Here is an 18,541-nt window from a genome sequence, read left to right as displayed (position 1 = left end):
ACTTAAAAATTAGTGACAAAGGAGACCTGGTGCAAAGCTTCCACAACCCTGATGGTCATGTCACTCGGGCCATCAGTGATGCCTTTGAGCAGAAGGGGAAGATATAACCAGATAACACAGAACTGCCTCTGCTGATGGTGGTGTTTGAGCTAAAGGCTCATATATAAATATATATAAAGGCTATATATACACACACACACATATATATATAAAGTAGTATTCATTCAAGCAGCTATTAAATATTTTTCCTACTTAACAGGAGGCTGGTTTAAGCAACAAAGTAGAATAATTGAAATTAATATCAAATAACTGAAGTGGAGCACAAAAAGGCTTGTTTTAGAAGCTTGAAAAAGCTTCAGCTCCAGCTATGTTAGATGCAAGTCACTCCCTTCTGTACTTTAAGGAAATAGTTGTTTTTGAACAGTTGCACTAAGTTTTTTTGAGGAATTCAGCTCTAGCCAGGCAGCAAGGCACAGACTACATACACTAGTCTTACCTGCAGTTCACTTTTTGAAAGACTCCTCATTCCTCTTCTCTGGGACTGAGAACATAATTAAAAGCAGTTAGGAACAATAGTTCCTTTTCTTGATGTAGTAGAAGATGTGGAAAACCAACAGTCCCCCCCCCCCCCAAATATTTCTGAATAGATGCAGCTTATATTTAAGTCTTCTCACCTTTCACTGTTTTTTCCCCTAGCGCAAGTAAGTCAGGTCATGCTTGGCTAGACACTGCCCCTAACCAACCGCAGGCTGGGTCAGTAACTGTGACCATAAGGAAGCAATAGTCACAAGTTACATAATAGCACAACAGGCAGAGAAGGGCTCAAATGATAAACCCAGGCTCTTCGCTTGATCTGTGGGAAAGGTTTAACTTTGGTTCAGTAACAGGAGGATCAGGAATTTGATAGGCAGTTTATTTTGTCTTTACCCAAAAGTGCAGCAGTGAACAGGGTCCTCTTGAAGGGCACTTTCTAAACAGATATTCCAAACAGCAGAAATTAAGTATGTTTACAACATGCTACAAAGTATGCTCGCATACAGAGAAGAGTAATACAAATAAAATACACTTTAATTGAATCAAAATAAAATTTGACAATTATTTAATTATAATTAAATCTTATATTCAGTTTAGGTAATTGATCAGACTAAAATGTGATAATTTGAACAGATTTTTACACCTGCTTTGTGTGTATGCATATGTGTGAGTTATACAGATTTGTTCCCAAGGGACAAGAATGACAGTTCTTGTGGCCTATGCTGACTAAGGAGAGAGTTAGCTGTATTTGCTTATACTGAAGTAATGGTTTGAGTAAGGTTTTCAGTTTAGGTTATTGTAATAAGGGATCTGTTAGCCATATTTCTCACTGTAGAGTGAGGCCACCTCCTTTGCTAGATCAGAACCAGGTATGAACAAACAAACCAACCAACCATCACATTTCACTTGCATCCAAACGCTACACCTGTAAGGTCCCTCTGCTTGAATATAGGTGCTTTCAGTAACAGGGTACTGAAACAGCCACGGTCGAATCATGTATCAGAGGGAAAGCGAGGAATTTTAAAATGACTTACTGGAGAATTAGATGTGGCTGCAAGTTAAAAGTTCCTTCATAAGATTCCTTTAATTGTCAAGGATAAGAATTAATACTGTCCATTCAGGGCTGCACAAAATACCCCTGGAGTTGACTGCTTCTTGCAAAGAACCCCAAGCCACTTTGCAGCAAGCTCCAAAAAGCTGTGGGACCCGGGTAGGCAGCAAGGCCTGCGCTCCCTGCAAGGTGCTTCTGCTGGAGCTGTAAGTCTCCCGTCTGTGGCAAAGAGCAAGTGAAGCAGGTATTTTCCTGAACAGCTTTTCTCTTTTGGTGGAGTAAGGGCTGAGTAATTCTATTCCAAAATTTATTGCCTGTGACAGATTGCAGGTATAGGGTGGTTCTCTGACCCTAGTGTAGGATATTGAGCCTCACTACAGACAAACACTTTTACATCTCTGCAGATAGCAAGAGTGTTAATTTGAATAAAATCTTCTCTGATGTCACTTCTGAACATTGTGTTGATTCTATTCAGTTAATTTTCATGTCCATTATTAGCACATTATTTATTAAAAAATTGCTTGATATGGCTTAGATCATTTTAAGACAAGATAACATTAAATTGATCAACTTACAAATTTATACTCTGGCAAATTTTCCTCTTAGGAAGCATCATGACACAGCTTGCACAGCAATTCAAGTGTGTCATGCCCCATTTCTTAGATAGGGCAGAACCGGTGGTTAGGGTTTAATTTGCAGCTATCAACTTATTTCCCTCTAGCCTCTACATAGCTACCAGAACAAATTTAAGTTGCTAAAAATAGCTGAGCAAAACACCACTTAAGTGAACTTTAGGCTTAGCTCAGTGTACAAGAACAAACACTTGAGAGCATAGAAACAACTTTGGTTTTGTTTTTAAACAGAGGCCAGGGTGTGAAGGGTATCAATGAGCGGCTCAATGAAGAGAACAGGATAAAGCTACAATTGTAGCAGAGGGAAAAGAACCCAAATCTTGAGTATCTGAGAGCATGCAAGTAGACAGTAACCAAACTCCAGCATTTATACAGATACTCCAGCAGAAGAGTTCTCCCTCAAGCTATTTTTTCCTCCAAAGGTTTGGTCACTTTAGAGATATACACAATGAGCTAGATTTGAGACAATGATGCTATAAAAACTTAACCTGTATTCCATCACAGAAATCTTACAGCTCTAAGCTACATGAAGGTCAACATCTGTCCTTTGGAAGGAAAAGGGAAGAAAATTCAGCTGCTCTGGACAGAGCCTTCCTTTTAGCCAGTTTGTGATGTATGCACTGGAGCACGTACCTTTGTGGGCTCGGGAAGAGTCAGAGCTTTGTTGCCTGCTTGGTGTTTATCCGGCAGGAGGGTTCATTAGCTGGGCTGCGTTTCAGGTGACATCACCCTTCCAAGGGAGACAAGCGGCTGCGTGCTGCAGTCACGGGGCTGGCGCGCAGCCCCGCGCTGCGAAGGCCACTTACTGCAGGCTCCCAGTAGTTACATCTCAGTGAAAGAACAAATCTAGAAAGTGCTTAAAACTGCCTAAAATAGCTCTCTTGCTATTGCCCTGCACATTTGTATGCTAGTTTGCTTTCAAAGTTTACCTTCAAGCATCTAAATGGCTTAAGTTGTTAGACAGTTGGAAACGTTTGGAGGTTAGAGAAAGATGAGCTCTATTGTGGTGCCTTGCTCTTGACTTTCCATGTTCCTGTTCACATATCCAAGCTTACTTAGATCAGCTCAAAGCAGGCACACACTTACTTGAATCCTTGTTAGTCTCAACCCTGTTCTATCATAACTCATTCATATTCATTATCACATCTTAATGATAACTCATTAAGAAGCCTAAAACCTTACCTCTGGAAGTCACAGTAGTACACAAACCTACTCTAGCATCCCACACTAGAATGAGGTTGAATTTACATTCTTGTTTACAAGCTACCCAAGCAGATCCATCAAATGCATTAGTATCACTTGAAGTGGTCTCGCCCAAAGAAAGGGCTTAGCTTTCTGATGTTAACTCTGCACAAGACACTCGCCAGTCAGATCCTAGTTTTGGCTAGTGCCTTCCTGTGCCATTTTGGGCGACTTCTCTATTGTCATCAACAGCTTTGAGCTCAGCACGAGAAACCCATAATTAAGCCTAGCATTTCAGAAAGTCCCTATGACAGGGTGTGAACATGGGTGAGCACTTCCTGCCTACCTAACCACATTCAAGTGTGTATTTGTTTTTTTTTTTTTTTTTTAAGAAAAAAAACTGTGTTCAGATTTGGAGGCCATAGGTCACCTCTATGCCTGTGATAAGAAAAAAAGTACTTGAAAGACAAAGGTGGTAATCAATTATCTGAGCAAGACAGATTAGCTATGTCTGACAATTTAGAATTACAGTTCAGCTGTAAAGTTACATGTTGCACAAGGCAACCAGCTAAAGACGAGGGGGTTTCTTCCAAACTGGGTTTGAACAGCCCATTAATAGTCTTCCAGCTGTGATCAAAGGTGAGAAACAGACCTGCTGCAGTCACTGGAGAAACTGGTCAGTGGGAGCTGATCACAAAGAGCTCCTAAATGCTCTATAGGGACTGGGCAGAAAACCTGCGAGCCCGAACGCCGTGATTGCTGAACATGAGGCGTGGGTCAAACCGGTACCTGTAAAAGGAAACCATGTGTGTGAACTCCAGGTAGCACACAGTAACTAATACTCCTAGAAATTGCTTATTTGCAGAATAGCTGGTACAGTGCTATACAAACGGCTGGGGTTGAGAGTGTACAGCAGGGACATTCCCTCTACATACAAAAACAGATAAGCCGTGATGATATAGAACGAATATGCTGATGTTACCAGAAGAATACTAGCTATGCCACATCAAGTTATGCTTAGCAGGTTAAATTACAATGAAGATTAAAATAAGAATCAGGAAGTCCTTCCCATTAAAGCAAAAGCATATGTTAGTGATACTCATTCCACCATAAACATCCGCTGTGAAAGCTTATCTATGGTTACACTTAACAGCACTATAGCCAGTCAAAACAGTATTTACCCGGGATCAAAGACACCTGGCGTGCGGCACGTTGCTCCTGAACAGGACTGCAGCATCATTAGTCGATAGTTCATCTTTTCCAGAATTTCTTGGTCTATCGTTTTAGCAATATTATTGATCTGGTGCGGGTCTGCAGTCAAGTTGTACACTTCCACAAACACCTGCTCAAGAGAAGAAAGTGCCTGTAGTATACTAAGAGCTCATCGAGGCTAACAACATTATTTTGGAAGAACAGTGTATGACAGCATAAGATATAAAGTATTACACTGCAGCATTCCCATGCATAAGCTCACAAACCCAAAGCAAGAGACCATGACGAAATTCCTGGCCACGGCTGTCATTTCACTGACTCATCTAGACAGACGCAGAGCCATCAGGTCACCTTTGTGTGGCTGCTGTGGATATGCAGCTGTACAACTCGGACACGTCTTACGTGTGCATACAAAGTATGCTGAATAAAGGTATACTAGAAAAAACGCTTTGTGCACTTTGGAGGTTTGCTTTTAGGGCAGATTCAGCTTCTGGCAGAATAGGTCTTTGAACCATTTTGCAGAACAAATACTGGGCAAACATCTCAAGAATACAGCTAGAGTTCTGCGTGTGCTACAGTAGGTGCAATTGCAGCAGATGTCAGTTAAAGCTGACAGCAACTTAGCTGTATCCAACCTAAAGACACCTCCACAGAAGCTACAGTTCCAAGGTCTCTTCTTCAGCACAAAGTTTTAAAATCCACATTGCTGCATCTTCCTGGTGTTATTAGTCCAAGTTCAGCTGACCTGGTAAAATGGGTAACCCATAACTGCAGCAGCTTTACTTTTTACAGGAAAACAAGATGACAAAATCCGAGATCAGCTTTGGAGTCTACTTTTACCAAGATAGATACAGCATTCATTCTGCTTCATCGTAAGTTGTCAGCAAGTGGAAAAGAGGCCAGAGACTGTTAATCACCCCTGCATGTCATCCTGGCTTTCTGCAACAACCTAGTCATAAGTTCTAGTCTCAACCTAGAGCTCAACCTAGTATCAGTTCTTCCCCTGCCTCCCCAAAGGAAGGAGGGAGAAAGAGCAGCAATTGAATGCAAGGAGAGCAGCAGAAGTACCTTGTAACAAAAATATTTGTAGTACAAAAGAATCTGCTACATGGAACTATGATAAGAGAAGAGAACCCAGGTGCCCACAAGGCTGTGAGATGACCAATACTAGAAGGCAGTTATCACAGTTTAGGCTATTCCTTCTCCCTCTCCCCCACCCCCTTTTTTTTTTTTTTTTTTTAAACCCAACCACAGAGTTTTGGCCAAACATCCTCCTCAGTATTTGAGCACTGCTGCTTATCCTGCAGGCAAGGCTCATCTGCCACACAGAGCACTCATGCAAACCTTGGAGACAGATAAGCCTGCAGACAGTGCCTAGCAGCTGTGACGCGTTGGCGTCCGTTGGCGAGACCAAGAGTTACCTCGCGGTCATCGAATTCGCAGTACTGCAGGTCCCACGAGGCCGAGAGGGTCCGCACGCAGGCGTACGTGTTGTTGTAGGAGTCTTCACACACACAGTCCGGGAAGCAGTGCTGTGAGGAGAGCAGCACACGGGCACTTCAGAGAAGCTAGCAGTCCTTTCCCCAAAGCCTACAGCAACAGTGACTGCTGAACACCAAAATCTTAGGAAACAGGTGCTAGTCTCCACTGGGAGTTTTAAACAGAAATGCTGTTCTGAATTTGAGAAATTAACTAGTTAACTTTCACCAAAATATGATGCTTCCCAGACAAAATTCAAGTACAGCAAACAGAATGGCAAAACAAAACCAAACAGCCCACTAGTAAAATGACCTCGGATTTTCACAGCATATCTAGTGACATAACAGTTTCAGATAAAAACTGTGTGGCAAGGCCTCCAGAGGCCTGTAAGGAACATTATATCACTGCCACCCATTTCCAAGGCCACATCTTTACAGATAATTCCAGGGGTCCTCTAGTCCGGAGGCCCTATTGTTTTCCATAGAAAGGGGGCTTATGCTCTATACCACATGCAGGTATCAGTTTGGTATGGTTGGGCGCATGGCATCTCTTATTTCTGTTGTACTGCACTACAGAGCTGGCTCCTACATGCCAAGATGCTGAAAACTATTCTCTAGAAGCTTATTTCCAGAGCCATGTTAGCCCACAGAACAAAGAGGTTTAACTCTGCAGCTGTCTCTGATAATAACAGATTTGGCCCCACTTACTGTCACGCCAGGTCCCAGGCCAGGGCAGGTAGGGTCGCTGCCGTTGTAGCCTTCTCCTTGGTACTCCACCAAGAAGTCCGATCTCCAGGAAACGTTCTTGTCTCCTCTCTGGAACAGGAAGTTCATGACTTGAGTGCACTGGGAAACAGAGCAAGTTTTCCCTGGGCTCCCACCAGGGCCGTTCTTCCACAGCCGTTTGAGTCATGGGCCCCACATTGAGTCAGTCTTGTGATATACAGCCTTTTGTTCAAATTGGAAGACAGATCCAATTCAAAAACCCAAACCCCAACAAGGTGGTGCCCTAAAGTCCTAGCTTTGATTCAGAATCACACAATAAAATAAAATAGGAAGCACGTTGCCAGGTGATACTACTGTATTATAGGCAATAATAATAGGGCCGTTTGTTTAGCTTTTAAATTAAATTACCACAACAGACGAAAATAAATACAATAATAATAAAAAGATAGCATTGGCTTAAGAAACAGTTTCAAGCAGCAACTAAGTTTCAAGCTGATCTACCTGTAGCTACTTTTAAAAAGCTAGAAGTGGAAAAAAGCTTTACCATACACTTATGCAAGAGAAGCATGAATCCAGAGTTTGGACTGCGACAGTTTAAACTAGATGCCTTTTACCTGCCTCCATCTAAAGAACAGCTTAAGACTTGGATAGAAGGTTTTAATAGCAAAGCACTGTTTTAAATCTGGATGATCTCCTACCTTTCCAAGTAATCCGCCTTCAATTTATAGACTAAATTTAATTAAAACTAAAAGGATCAGCTACAAGCAGCTTTATTTAAATAGGCCTCTGCTCACTTATTGGAAGGTCAGATTTGCTTTATGAAACCAGGGAAGTTTTGCCAGAATTTAGCAGGGGGAGCACTAGCTCTTACTTAGAACTGAAAGAAACAAAAAATCCACTGGCTGAAGTCCTGTTCACTTTGAACAAAATCCTTAGCATTACTGCTTACTATCCCTGTCCATCCGCTTACCAGCAGTGGCAGTAGTGACATCCCATCCATCTGAGTCTTGTTCAGGTCATACCCTGCGATATCCAGAATAGTGGGACCCAAGTCGATGTTTGCAACAAGCATCTGTAGGGTGAGGGAAACTTACTTCTGAAAATTGGAGCCTAACAGGTATAATAAGACTTGCGTATTTTAAGTACTAGCAACTTGATGTACATCTAAACAGAATCTGTAACATTTCCAAGAAAAATACATACATATATTTTAAAGTGTTAGGTAGTCTCTGCACCTCATTTTTGCAGTTTGCGATTCTGTCAATTTACTGATCAAAGACAGAGGCTCTTAGATTAAAAATAAAACAAAACAGGTCTTTGTTGCTTGCACTGCCCTACAGATTTCACTGAAGTGTGCAGGGGCATGAAGTACATCTAAAGCTGGTAACTGTGAATCGATATTAAAAGCAAGCTTTGCCTTCAGTTCTGATTACCTTGTTGGTCTGATTTGGTTTTATTCCTGGTCCTCGGACTAGCAGTGGAACTTTGATATCAAACTCGTACAATTGCCGTTTGTCTATTGGCAGTGAGAACTGGCCTATTCAACAAGATCAGAAAGGGAAAAAAGTATTTTTTTAAAAAAAAAGCAATAACCCATATAATTTCTAAGAACCATTTTTAAGTAGTCAGAAAAGGTTCCTAACAATAAGTACAAGAACTAAGTGGGAAGATGTGCACTTGAAAATACAAACCACCTTTTACAGGATTTAACAGCTTAGTTGTGGGTTTTTCAGTTGTGAAACATGATACCAAGAGAGCTCTTGAAGGCAGCTTTTTACTGGTCAATTCCTTCTACAGAACACAGACCTTTTCCCCCATTTCTGCCCTAGTTGTACATATACTACTGTATAGTGGTAGAGAGTAACACGCAAACAACAGCAACAAACAATTGCAACACAAATTAGTACTTCCCACATGGATAGTTTTTCCACAGCTGCTGTCTCCGTATTCTGGAGGGTGGCAAGTAAAGAATTCTGAGATAATCTAGAAGTTTTCAGTAAGCAGTGAACACCTTACCAGTATGAAAGCCGTTATCTGAGGTATAAAAGATGTAAGTGTTATCTAACTCTCCATGAAATTCCAGTTTCTTCACTAACTTCTCTATCAGGTCATCTACTGACAGCAGAGTTTGCCACCTATACAGAAACATGAAAGTAATTCATACCAGAATACTGAAGTTTAGAAAAATTAGGAATTTTGTTAGCATTCATACTGTTGCTTTAAATCAGCAGTGCACACTCCATAAGCAGATTTTATGTATTCTGAAAACAAACTAGATAGATTACTGTACTGATTGAGGCTGCAGTTTTAGATAGAAATAGACAGTTTGGCTTCACTTCTTGTTGATTTTGTTCTGTAGTGTCTGCGAAAGGTCAAATGCTGATACTTGTAATCTTATCTGGAAACCAGCTTTGAAGCAACACAAGCAGCAAAGAGTCAGAGTGATCTCCCACAAGGTCTCTTGCTGCTCTGTGTTAGTAATGTATGTCTAGTTTTAATATTAAACACAAATATTCCTTGAACTAAATTATTTATGCAGGATCCTTTTTGCTTGAAAACTATATCAAGTATTTTGCATTCTCCTTTCAATATTGGGGTTCATTACTCTGGAGTTTGTACAGGCCTTCCTGTGTCGTGTCAGCTGTTGCAACAACTGACTGCTGCCAACAAACCAACAGTAGGTCTCTACAGACTAGTATTATGCTGAATTAACTAGATTATTATATTCTTGGGCTCCACCGTCTTCAGGCTGTATTTAAAGTTTCAGTGCATAATTTTACTTGTTTCATAAAGCTAGCACCCAAAAAGAACAACTTAGCCTTCCATGTTCAAGGTGACAGGCTAGCACACAGTAACTGCCCAAAATGGAGCTTAACATTTAAAGGTAGACTAGCATCCATCTCAGACCTTTTAAGGAAAATATTCCTACAATATATGCCCATACCCACTTTTATTTACACATACACTTAAATAAAATAAGGGATTAAATGTACCTTCACTTTACCCCCCTGTCCCATCTCTTAGAAAAAGAAAAGAAACATCCTCCTTAACTAGTCGGTTATGACAGGTATTCCCATTTAACAAGGGCACATTTGAAGAGACAAGGTTACTAGAACAGATTATCTGGCACATAAATCGATTGCAGTTGAGGTATCCACATAAGAATCTGCAATTCAAGTGCCTCTGAAGAAGCATACATTTTGTACACAGAAAGTCAGAGCAACAGTGAAGAAACTCAGCATGACTGGTCTCTACCAAAAACGATAGCAACATTTGCAAGCAAAAGATTTCAAAAGCCTATTGCAAAAAATCAAGCTGAAACAAGGTCTGTCAAGGTGAATCCCCCAAAACTATTACAGGTTACGTGTTGTCAACTGTCAGATTTACTACAGCCCTCAAAGAAAAAAGAATATATATTTTTTGAAGAGCTAAGAGTTCTAATCATAGGAGTTTAAGGAATTAGAAGAAACTCATACCTCTTTCTGTAAGCATCATCAAGAAACTGTATTGAAGAGTTAGTCATTGGAGTCTTTGCTTGTCGAATTAACCAGTGCTTGTTCTGAAGAAAAAAGACCAAAAGGTTAATGCAGCAGAGAAGAGGAGGCAATAGCCCCGCACCAGCTTCTGAACCTTCCTTGGACAGACCACAAGTGCTGCTGCGGGGAAAGAGCCGCTTGGTTCCCGTGCATGGCTACACGGGGCTGCCAAAGTGCCTTCTGCTTCCCCTGCGCAGCGTGTGAAAGTCTAAGCTGAGGGAGCAGCTGAGAGCTCCCGTATACACAGGCCTCAGTGAGAAAACTGCTGTGGATTCTTTTTTCAAAGCAACCTGGGATGAAGTTTGTGGCAGGATCTGGTCTAACAGTTCTGCCTATAGTTACCAAAATCCAGCAAGGAGCCCAATACAGGTCTGAGAGGGGAAGGGAAAAAAAAAAAAAAAAAAAAAAAAAAAAAAAAAAAAAGAATTGAGCAGCCTCACAAGATTAGACCTGGTTGTCAAAGTGGGGTTCTTTTGGGACTGAGACAGGTGTGTGCACATCCCAACATAGGGAGAGAGGCAGGGCAGGAATTCCTGCATTAAAAGTAAAGGGCTAATCAATTTATGGAGAGGCAACAACAAAAATCTTTAATAGCGCCATAATTATATCATGGTAGTCCATAAACTCAGGATTGGAGGCTATTGAAGGGAGCAGAAATACCACAGGGTATGGATATATATATATATTTTTTTAATGGCAGAAAGTGTTGGTTTTGCTGAAGGGTAGTATCTTCTAGCTTCAAACCCAGTCTTCAGGAACAGCAGCTGAGACAGTTTAACTCATGAAAAATGATGCATGGACACATCCTGAAACAATCTGCACTGGGCCAGCCACTGTTCAGGTACACGGAAAGGTTTGTGTACAGCTTAAATTTGTGTTGTCAGGGAGCAGAAAAAAAGGGAGAGAGTGCAACTTTAAGCTTTTGCATTTAATAAGTCAGAAAGAACTGCATCCATTCATCCTCATCTCCAGCCTGTATTTGGTTGGGACACTCTTTGCAGAGCCTCTAGTTATACAATTTCCCTCCTGTCACAAGACCAGCTATGAAAGGGCTCAGGCTTTAAGGACTCACAATGAAGTGACTCATGTTCTGCAGTTTCTCAGTTTCCCTGTTTTCTGCTTTGGCAAAGGGAAAGGGGGAAGTTTTAGTTCAGTTATACTCACATTCTACTTTTATGACAACTGTAAAATATATCTCTGGAGAAATGCCAGGTCTGTCTCAGCAAGAAAGCTGACCAGATGACCAGGACCAAACATCCAGCCCATACCACCAACAGGTTTCAGGAACTTCCCAAAGCACCTAGATGTCTTTGTGGGGTCCCTGTCAAGTTTCTCTGTCCACCAAGTCCTGCTTTCTGCCTGCACCCTGCTCTTGGAGGAAGTCCAGGAGACCTTGAGACAGGATCCTGTATCTTGCTAGCAGGACCTGAGAAGAGCTGTGCTCTGATCTCACAGGCAAAATAACTCACATGACAGAAAATATGACCTGTCTCTCAGTCAACTTCTGTCTCAGGAGAGTTTAGTGACACCACTCTGATGCATCAACAGTCCAGCTTCAGAAACCAGGTGGGTGCCTATACCGAGTGATCGGTCAGAGTTGAGAATCTTAAACAGATACTAGAGCACTCATGACTGCCCAGAGCCTGACAAGAATTTCCATCCTACCCTTTACATAGGTCCCCCCTGCCTGGCTCCTTTCAATACCCCTTACCCACACAACATGCAAGGAAACCAGGAAATTGGTTCAGCCACGAAGACTGGTACAATGCAGGACTGCCCAGCAAACATTACACCATCAGCGACTTGAGTGCCACAAGTCCTGAACATCTGTTTATCCTTCTTGTAGGAAGTGCATGTGCTCTAGGCACCAGTGCAGCTCCGAACAGACTTGGGCCTCGGGAGCAGCCGCTGCCAGTTGAAGGAAAGCTGACTAACAATGATCACAGCTACCCTGTCTCTAGGAAGAGGAGCAACGTCAGTCTGTTCCCACTGTGAAACAGATCACAATTCTGCACTCACAGATACTAACTACCAAACATGAAGTTATTTGGCTTTGTATTATGTAGGCCTGGGCAGAGCTTTTGCCTTTGCTCTGCATACAACCATACCTTATTTCATGGAAAGATTCTGATCCCACTCCTTAGTGAAGGCACTTTAGCCTAGCCTGTTAGGTGCTATTCTTGGCTACTTGCAACCTTCCTTCCCTTCTGTTCAGAGGTACATCATACTGGTAAGCATACAGCTATTCCACCAGCTGTCATCTTCAGCCCAAAAAATAAGTCTCAGCCTGGACTGCACAAGTCACAATGACCCATTACAAGATATTAGTAGCAAAACTCAGTGTAACAATAATCAGCCCTGTACATTTAAAATAACTAAACAGTAGGCATATTAGCCTATTCTTCTCAACATTTCAACATGCAACATGTTAACTGTCTACTGCTCTTATTACTGAGGGAGCCCACGCAGATTCTGCCCAGTCAGCCTACCTTGCCATGGATGTTAAAATTGCTGTTTCTTGGTGCGCTGACGTTCTGAAAACTCTTTGCATACTGAGGAGCAGCTGTCCAGGGTGAGTGTGGTGCAGGGGTAGAGATCATCATGAAGAAGGGTTCAAAGTTTGATTTGTACTCCAAGAAATCCAAAGACATGTTGGCCTGCAGTCAAATTTGTTGGAGGGGGAAAAAAAGGTGTAATGCCATAGGAAAACAAGTACTACTCAAAATATAAAAATACTTATAGCTTTTATATAGAGCTTGACAGCACTGGAATGGTTGAACTACTGCAGAAACTCACTGCTTGCACCTCTATATCTGAAATTGCAGTTTGTGATTACTTCATCTCAAGCATTCATGTTAAACAAACCGTCTCATATTTCTGACTAGCATTCTACTTTGCATTATCTAGGTTGTGAAGACTCATAAAAAGGTGGTAAAGAATGACTTCAACTTTTCGTCTAATTCAATCTACTCCAAGTATCTACAAAATCCACCTAAACTCTTCCTTTATTGAGTAAAATGAGATTTTATTATTATTTGATAACGTCTTGAATCTTTCTGATGCTCTCAGACACAATCTCCTGCCTGGCAAATCAGAGTTTGGCAGTTTCAGTAGTCATCTGAAATGGTAATTGCTCTAAGAAGCAGTTCACAGCTCCTCTGTTTATAACTTATGCTCGTTCTGTAACTAAGCCCTAGTTTCCAGTGGGTGCCACATTTCTGCTCGTGAAGCTGGAACTTCCTGCTTGTGCCTCTGTTGCACACTCATTTTCACTTGAGCCTACATACAGTTGTGAGTGGCAGTCTGGAAGAGATAAGTTATGATTTAGCTTTTCCTTGGTCAGTCTTTGCAATTAAAGATTTAAGTTACTGCTTACAGATCAGTTATTAACTACTCAAATGTCACATTTTCCTTTCCTGATTAACATATTCCACCCCCATTCCTTCCCAAATTCCTTTTCTTCCTCTGGAAGGCAAAACACACTAGGAAATCCTCACATTACAAAGCTCTTCTTCCTTCCTCTCAACTTGTACAGCTAAGCAATTAGAGCTGGGCCTCAATCACATCATGTCAGCCTGGAAGGATGAGACCTACATGAAGGTCTTTAGACAGCAGGAAGCAGAGAGGTTTGCAAAACCAGCTAACTTGGACTTTGTTGGGAGATCCAACTACAGCGCGTCGGGAGCACCGCAGACAGACCCAGGTGTGCGGATCCTCACTACTAGCCTTAGTTACACAGATGCTCTCCGTCAGGAGGGGGCAGATTGCCTGTTGTGTTGCACAATACAGGAAGCCTCTCAGCAGCAGTTTGTTCCTGCTGATGATCTTCTGCCGCTGCGGATTTGACAGCACAGGCCTGGCCGACACTGCACATCAAATGGCTTAAGCTCAAGCACTAGCTTTGAAATGCTGAACACACACTTGGTGAACACGGAATGCAACACAGAGTTACCCTAATCCTGCTTCATCACTAGGCAGCCCACCATAAATAAGCATTTTATGTAGCAATAACCTATTAGTCAAAATGTTTACGAGCAGCAGAAAGATCAAGAAAAGACAAGTGCAATAGCAGTAAGAGGATAGCATCGCCTCTGATTTATCAACTCCAATCATGCCCAGGCCGGGGTAAAAATCTAAATTTCATCAGAAAGCTGTTCAGTGTCCTCCAAGAAACACCAACCAGGTCAGCTCCCGGTAAGCAGCTGTCTGTTAGGAACCCACTGGCAGTGAAACTCATCAAAGTTCCAGTGCAAGACTGCAAACCAACTGCATAAAAAGACAGCACTAACAGCTAACGAACAAAACAGGCTGTAAAGTTGCTCTTGAGTGCCTTGACTTCCCACTGAAATCTCAGCCCAGTTCGTATCTGTGAGAGAACCTCCATGTATTTCAATGAAACCTCCTTGTCTTGAAATAAATTATTTCAGATGAGCTGCCTAAAAGACCACTGCTCTTGAATGCTCATGCAGCTGGCACTGCAATGATGTTCACTTCCTCATGTGCCACTGAAGTCAACACTAACTTCCCAGCCCACAGCTTGTGCACACAAAACTACCCCCAGCACGAGGTGCACTGCAGCCCGGAGCAGCTCTGTACCATGGGCATCCCAAGTTCCTTACCAGGACGTCTGTGAGGTAATCCACGCTGTAGTTCTCACCATGCCTGCGTGCTTTGCCGTTCACGGACAAAGTATAGTTGTAGTACTTGGAATTTTTCTCCTGTGAAAGAGAAGAGCCATATGCACATTTAAAGGAGTAATACCCATGTTGATTCCTTGGAATAGTCAAGGTGAACTGCCAGCAAGCGTGTGGCAAACATAAATATTTGTCAAAACCAAGCTGCAGAATTCTCAAAACTAGTCTTCAGCAGCATCATGTGTTTTAGTATTATACTTTTTTTTCCAGTAATTTTTACCCAGACCTCTTAATAGGAGTAGCCTTCATTAAAAAAGAAGTTTATATGCAACAGAGGCAAAAAAAGGAAAGAAATTTTGTAAAATGTTATCATCTTCACCTGTTATTTTATAATCAGCAAAATTAGAACACAAGTTGGACTGTTAAGCAGTCTAAAAAGTATTTCTAAGACAACTGCCACGTACCAAAGCATACCAAAAACTCCATCCGGGAGGTACGTGACCTACTCCCCCTGCATCCTCTGCGCCATACTGAAAGAAAAAGGAGGGAAAAAGTAGAGACCATTATTTGCAGTTTTAAGTATGATAACTAGAAGCTAGGAGTTGCATTTCACATTCATCTGCTTAACACTAGACAGAAACACAGTTAAGGCAATTTCATTTCAGAATAGAAAACCCCAAGTATACACGAGACAGAAGTACAGCACTTTAAAGAGAGCAGAATTAAATAGCTAGAAGGAAGGTGACTGGAAGCTTACCATTCACCAACAAAATACTGTTTCCTGTTTGCACCTGTAAGTATGCAGAAATTCTACAGTGCATATGGTATATCATCATGTAATTAAGGGTGATCAGAAGGCATATACATGACAAACCAGTCTTAGGACCTTGTGAATTGTTAGCACACAAGAAAGCCCTGCGTAAACCAACAGCTGTCTCCACCACCCTGCACAGAGAGGCAATTTGAACCACATCGTCCCTTGTCACCTTAGTGCCAAACACCCCACAGCAGCCGGCCTTGAAGGCAGCAACAGGACAAGCAGCTGCCACCTCAGGGCCAGTCTCAAACAGAGGGTGCCTCAGAACGACACAACAGCTCTCCCTGGGGCCACCCGCTCCCACCTACATGGTGCCCCGAACGGCTAGGACGGGATTACGCTGAGGCGAGGGATGCTCCAAAGCAGCTTCTCTTCCCCTAGCTGCCTTCGTAACATCAGCAGACACAGAGCTGTGCCTAGCTATGAATATTCATATTCAACACCAGCATTTTCCACCAGAAAGCACAGAGGGAAAAATGAAAACTTTTTAACTCTGCTACTTCCGAATAAAAGTCCATTAGTCAGGAGGCATGCCTCCTCTCAGAGGTTTCATCAGTGCTTAATTTTAAAGACCTACTATAAAGTGCTATGAACTACAACTTAGCTTAACACAAACAAAAAACCAAGCAAGTGATTCAGCAAAAAAATGATGGGTAACATTTCTGGGAAATCTAATAATCTCTGTTCTCCCAATCTGCCTCAGAGAGGCTTTGTAACTGAATGTAGATTTTATTCCAAATATAAAAACCCTGAATATTTGAAAGAAGTGAAAAAGGCAAGTGAGCAGTAAAAACAGAAGCACAAAATACCTCATTCAAATACTTTCCAGCAAAGAATGTTTGATAGCCACACGCAGTTTTGAGCAGGGCAGGGAATGTATATGGCTCTTGGATCTTCTGCCACGATTTGCTGCTACAGTTTCCCTCCAGAGTATTATTGACAACATGATGGTTATGGGGATATTTTCCTGTTAAAATGCTAGCTCGACTGGGACAGCAAAGTGCACTGGGAACATACTGGAAAGACAGCATAAAAAAAAAAAAAAAGGTAAGATTTGTACCGTAAAACAAGTTTTCCTCAAAATTTGAGGCTTTTAAGTATTAAATAATAGGCTGGCCAGAGTTCAACAACTTTGCAGCTTCAAAGCGTTTTGGCACACAGAATTGAATCTCAAGTATTTTCAGCGGTGCAGAGCTGCAGGTGAAAGTGGCTTTAGGTGTCTACGTCATATGCTCCGACCCCCCACATTACAGATTAGATTCATTTCATACACAGCAACAAGCGACCATTAAAATACTGCTGACCAGTTGATCAATTATTTTGACCAGGATAACTAATACATTAGAAAGAGAGGAGCGAAGGAGGTTTTCAGCGTGTATAAAGCTAGAACTTTTAAACAACTACTTCGAGTACTTCCTAGCTCATTACATAGCTATTTAGACTACTCAGTTTTACTCGGCTGGGTAAATAAGTTACCCCAGCAGCTTTTAGGAAGTGAAATTGTCTCTCTCAGACTTTGAGCACAACCACAAGCTCTATTTATGTCAAGCCCTGACACGGGTGTTAAGAAACAAGGCAAAACACGTCGTGAACCGACTGCCCGCCTCGGGATGTCGAGGACGGGCGCCCTAAGCGGCGCAGAGGCCGGCAGCGTCGGGAGGCCCGCACGAAACTCACCGCGTTCACGAAGGTGACTCCCATGTGCGCGATGAGGGCGGCCGTCTTCTTCAGCGGGGTCTGCAAGAGAGGGGCCCGGGGGCGTTTGCGGGGACGCCCAGACGCGGAGCTGGTGCCGCCGCGGGCCGCTCCGGGCGTTGCGCAAGCGGCGCGAGCGGCCACCAGACCCGGAGACGCCGTTTTTCGCCCCAAAGAGAGCGCCCCTCTCACGGGCAGCGCCCGCGCCGGACAGGGGCCCCGCTCAGGCCGCCGACACCCCCCCGCCCAGGGTCACCCCAACCGCCGCTAACGGACACGGCGCGGCGGGAGCGCCGGGGCCGCGGTTACCATGCCGCCCAGGCAGACGTCCTGGTCGTCGGTGAGGATGAGCACCACGTTGGGCCTCCGCGCCTGCCGGGCCGCCAGCGCCGGGCACAGCAGCAGCAGCAGCGCGGGCAGCGCCAGCCGCCGCGCCACGGCCGCCGCGGGGGACATGGCGGCGGCACCGCCGCGGACACACGGAGCGCGGGCGGGACGCGCGGGGCAGCGGCGCGGAGCGGAGCGCGGGCAGGGAGCGCAGCCCGCCCCGCCCCCGGCATATGACCCGCGACACCGGCGGTCACGTGGCCCGCGCGCGCCGCGCCCCGCCCCCCGCGCCAGCCCCCCCCGCGGCCCCGCCCCCCGCGGGCGCCGCCGTTTTGGGGCGCGTGGAGGCTCCGCGCGGCTCCGTTCGGGCCCGGTGCAGCTCCGGCACGGGCGACACCAGCGCAGCGTGAGCTGCTCTGGATCCGGTAACGTCGCCGGGGAGCGCGGCTGCTACAGCGGCAGCGCCTGGTGCCCCGCGCGGGCGGTTCGCTGTGGTAGCAACGCGGTCCCCGCAGCGATAAAACTTCGTTACCTGCTCTGTTTTGTACCGTGTTTTACGGTGACTTGTGTAATTTTACTTCATAAACATGCAATTAGAGTTATACCCTATATTCTTTCGTGCGTTTTTTAATGTATTGTATTCGCCTTCGTCTGCGGCACAACGCACCAACCGCCAGCGAGACGGCAGGGCTAAAGGCGGGCGCCCGCCGTTAACGG

The 18,541-nt window shown here is 43.8% G+C and overlaps 1 protein-coding gene across 1 annotated transcript; it reads right to left on the bottom strand.

Annotated features, from left to right (window-relative positions):
* Positions 1 to 3,650: 3,650 nt before the first annotated feature.
* On the bottom strand, positions 3,651 to 17,968 carry GNS (glucosamine (N-acetyl)-6-sulfatase). Its single transcript, XM_088522973.1, has 14 exons — positions 17,807 to 17,968; positions 17,480 to 17,539; positions 16,612 to 16,818; positions 15,450 to 15,515; positions 14,971 to 15,069; positions 12,841 to 13,008; positions 10,292 to 10,374; positions 8,832 to 8,950; positions 8,249 to 8,352; positions 7,786 to 7,887; positions 6,798 to 6,905; positions 6,033 to 6,143; positions 4,581 to 4,741; positions 3,651 to 4,188 (listed from the first exon to the last, which is right to left on the bottom strand). The coding sequence occupies exons 1-14, from the start codon at positions 17,951 to 17,953 to the stop codon at positions 4,113 to 4,115; spliced, it is 1,611 nt and encodes a 536-aa protein (XP_088379099.1). The 5' UTR covers positions 17,954 to 17,968; the 3' UTR covers positions 3,651 to 4,112.
* Positions 17,969 to 18,541: the final 573 nt, after the last annotated feature.

The sequence above is a fragment of the Tinamus guttatus genome, unplaced genomic scaffold, assembly GCF_059628265.1.
Source record: "Tinamus guttatus ecotype Peru unplaced genomic scaffold, ASM5962826v1 Tinamus_guttatus_pri_ptg000171l, whole genome shotgun sequence".
NCBI lineage: Eukaryota > Metazoa > Chordata > Aves > Tinamiformes > Tinamidae > Tinamus > Tinamus guttatus.
Note: the sequence above shows the minus strand (reverse complement) of the source record. Positions and strands in the feature narration are given on the sequence as shown.

Coding starts and splice junctions, on each gene's coding strand:
- GNS (XM_088522973.1), bottom strand. CDS start 17,953: ATGTCCCCCGCGGCGGCCGTGGCGCGGCGGCTGGCGCTGCCCGCGCTG. Junction 4,742..6,032: donor GCGAATTCGATGACCGCGAG/GTAACTCTTGGT, acceptor TCTCTTGAGCAG/GTGTTTGTGGAAGTGTACAA. Junction 4,189..4,580: donor CCAGGTGTCTTTGATCCCGG/GTAAATACTGTT, acceptor TTCCTTTTACAG/GTACCGGTTTGACCCACGCC.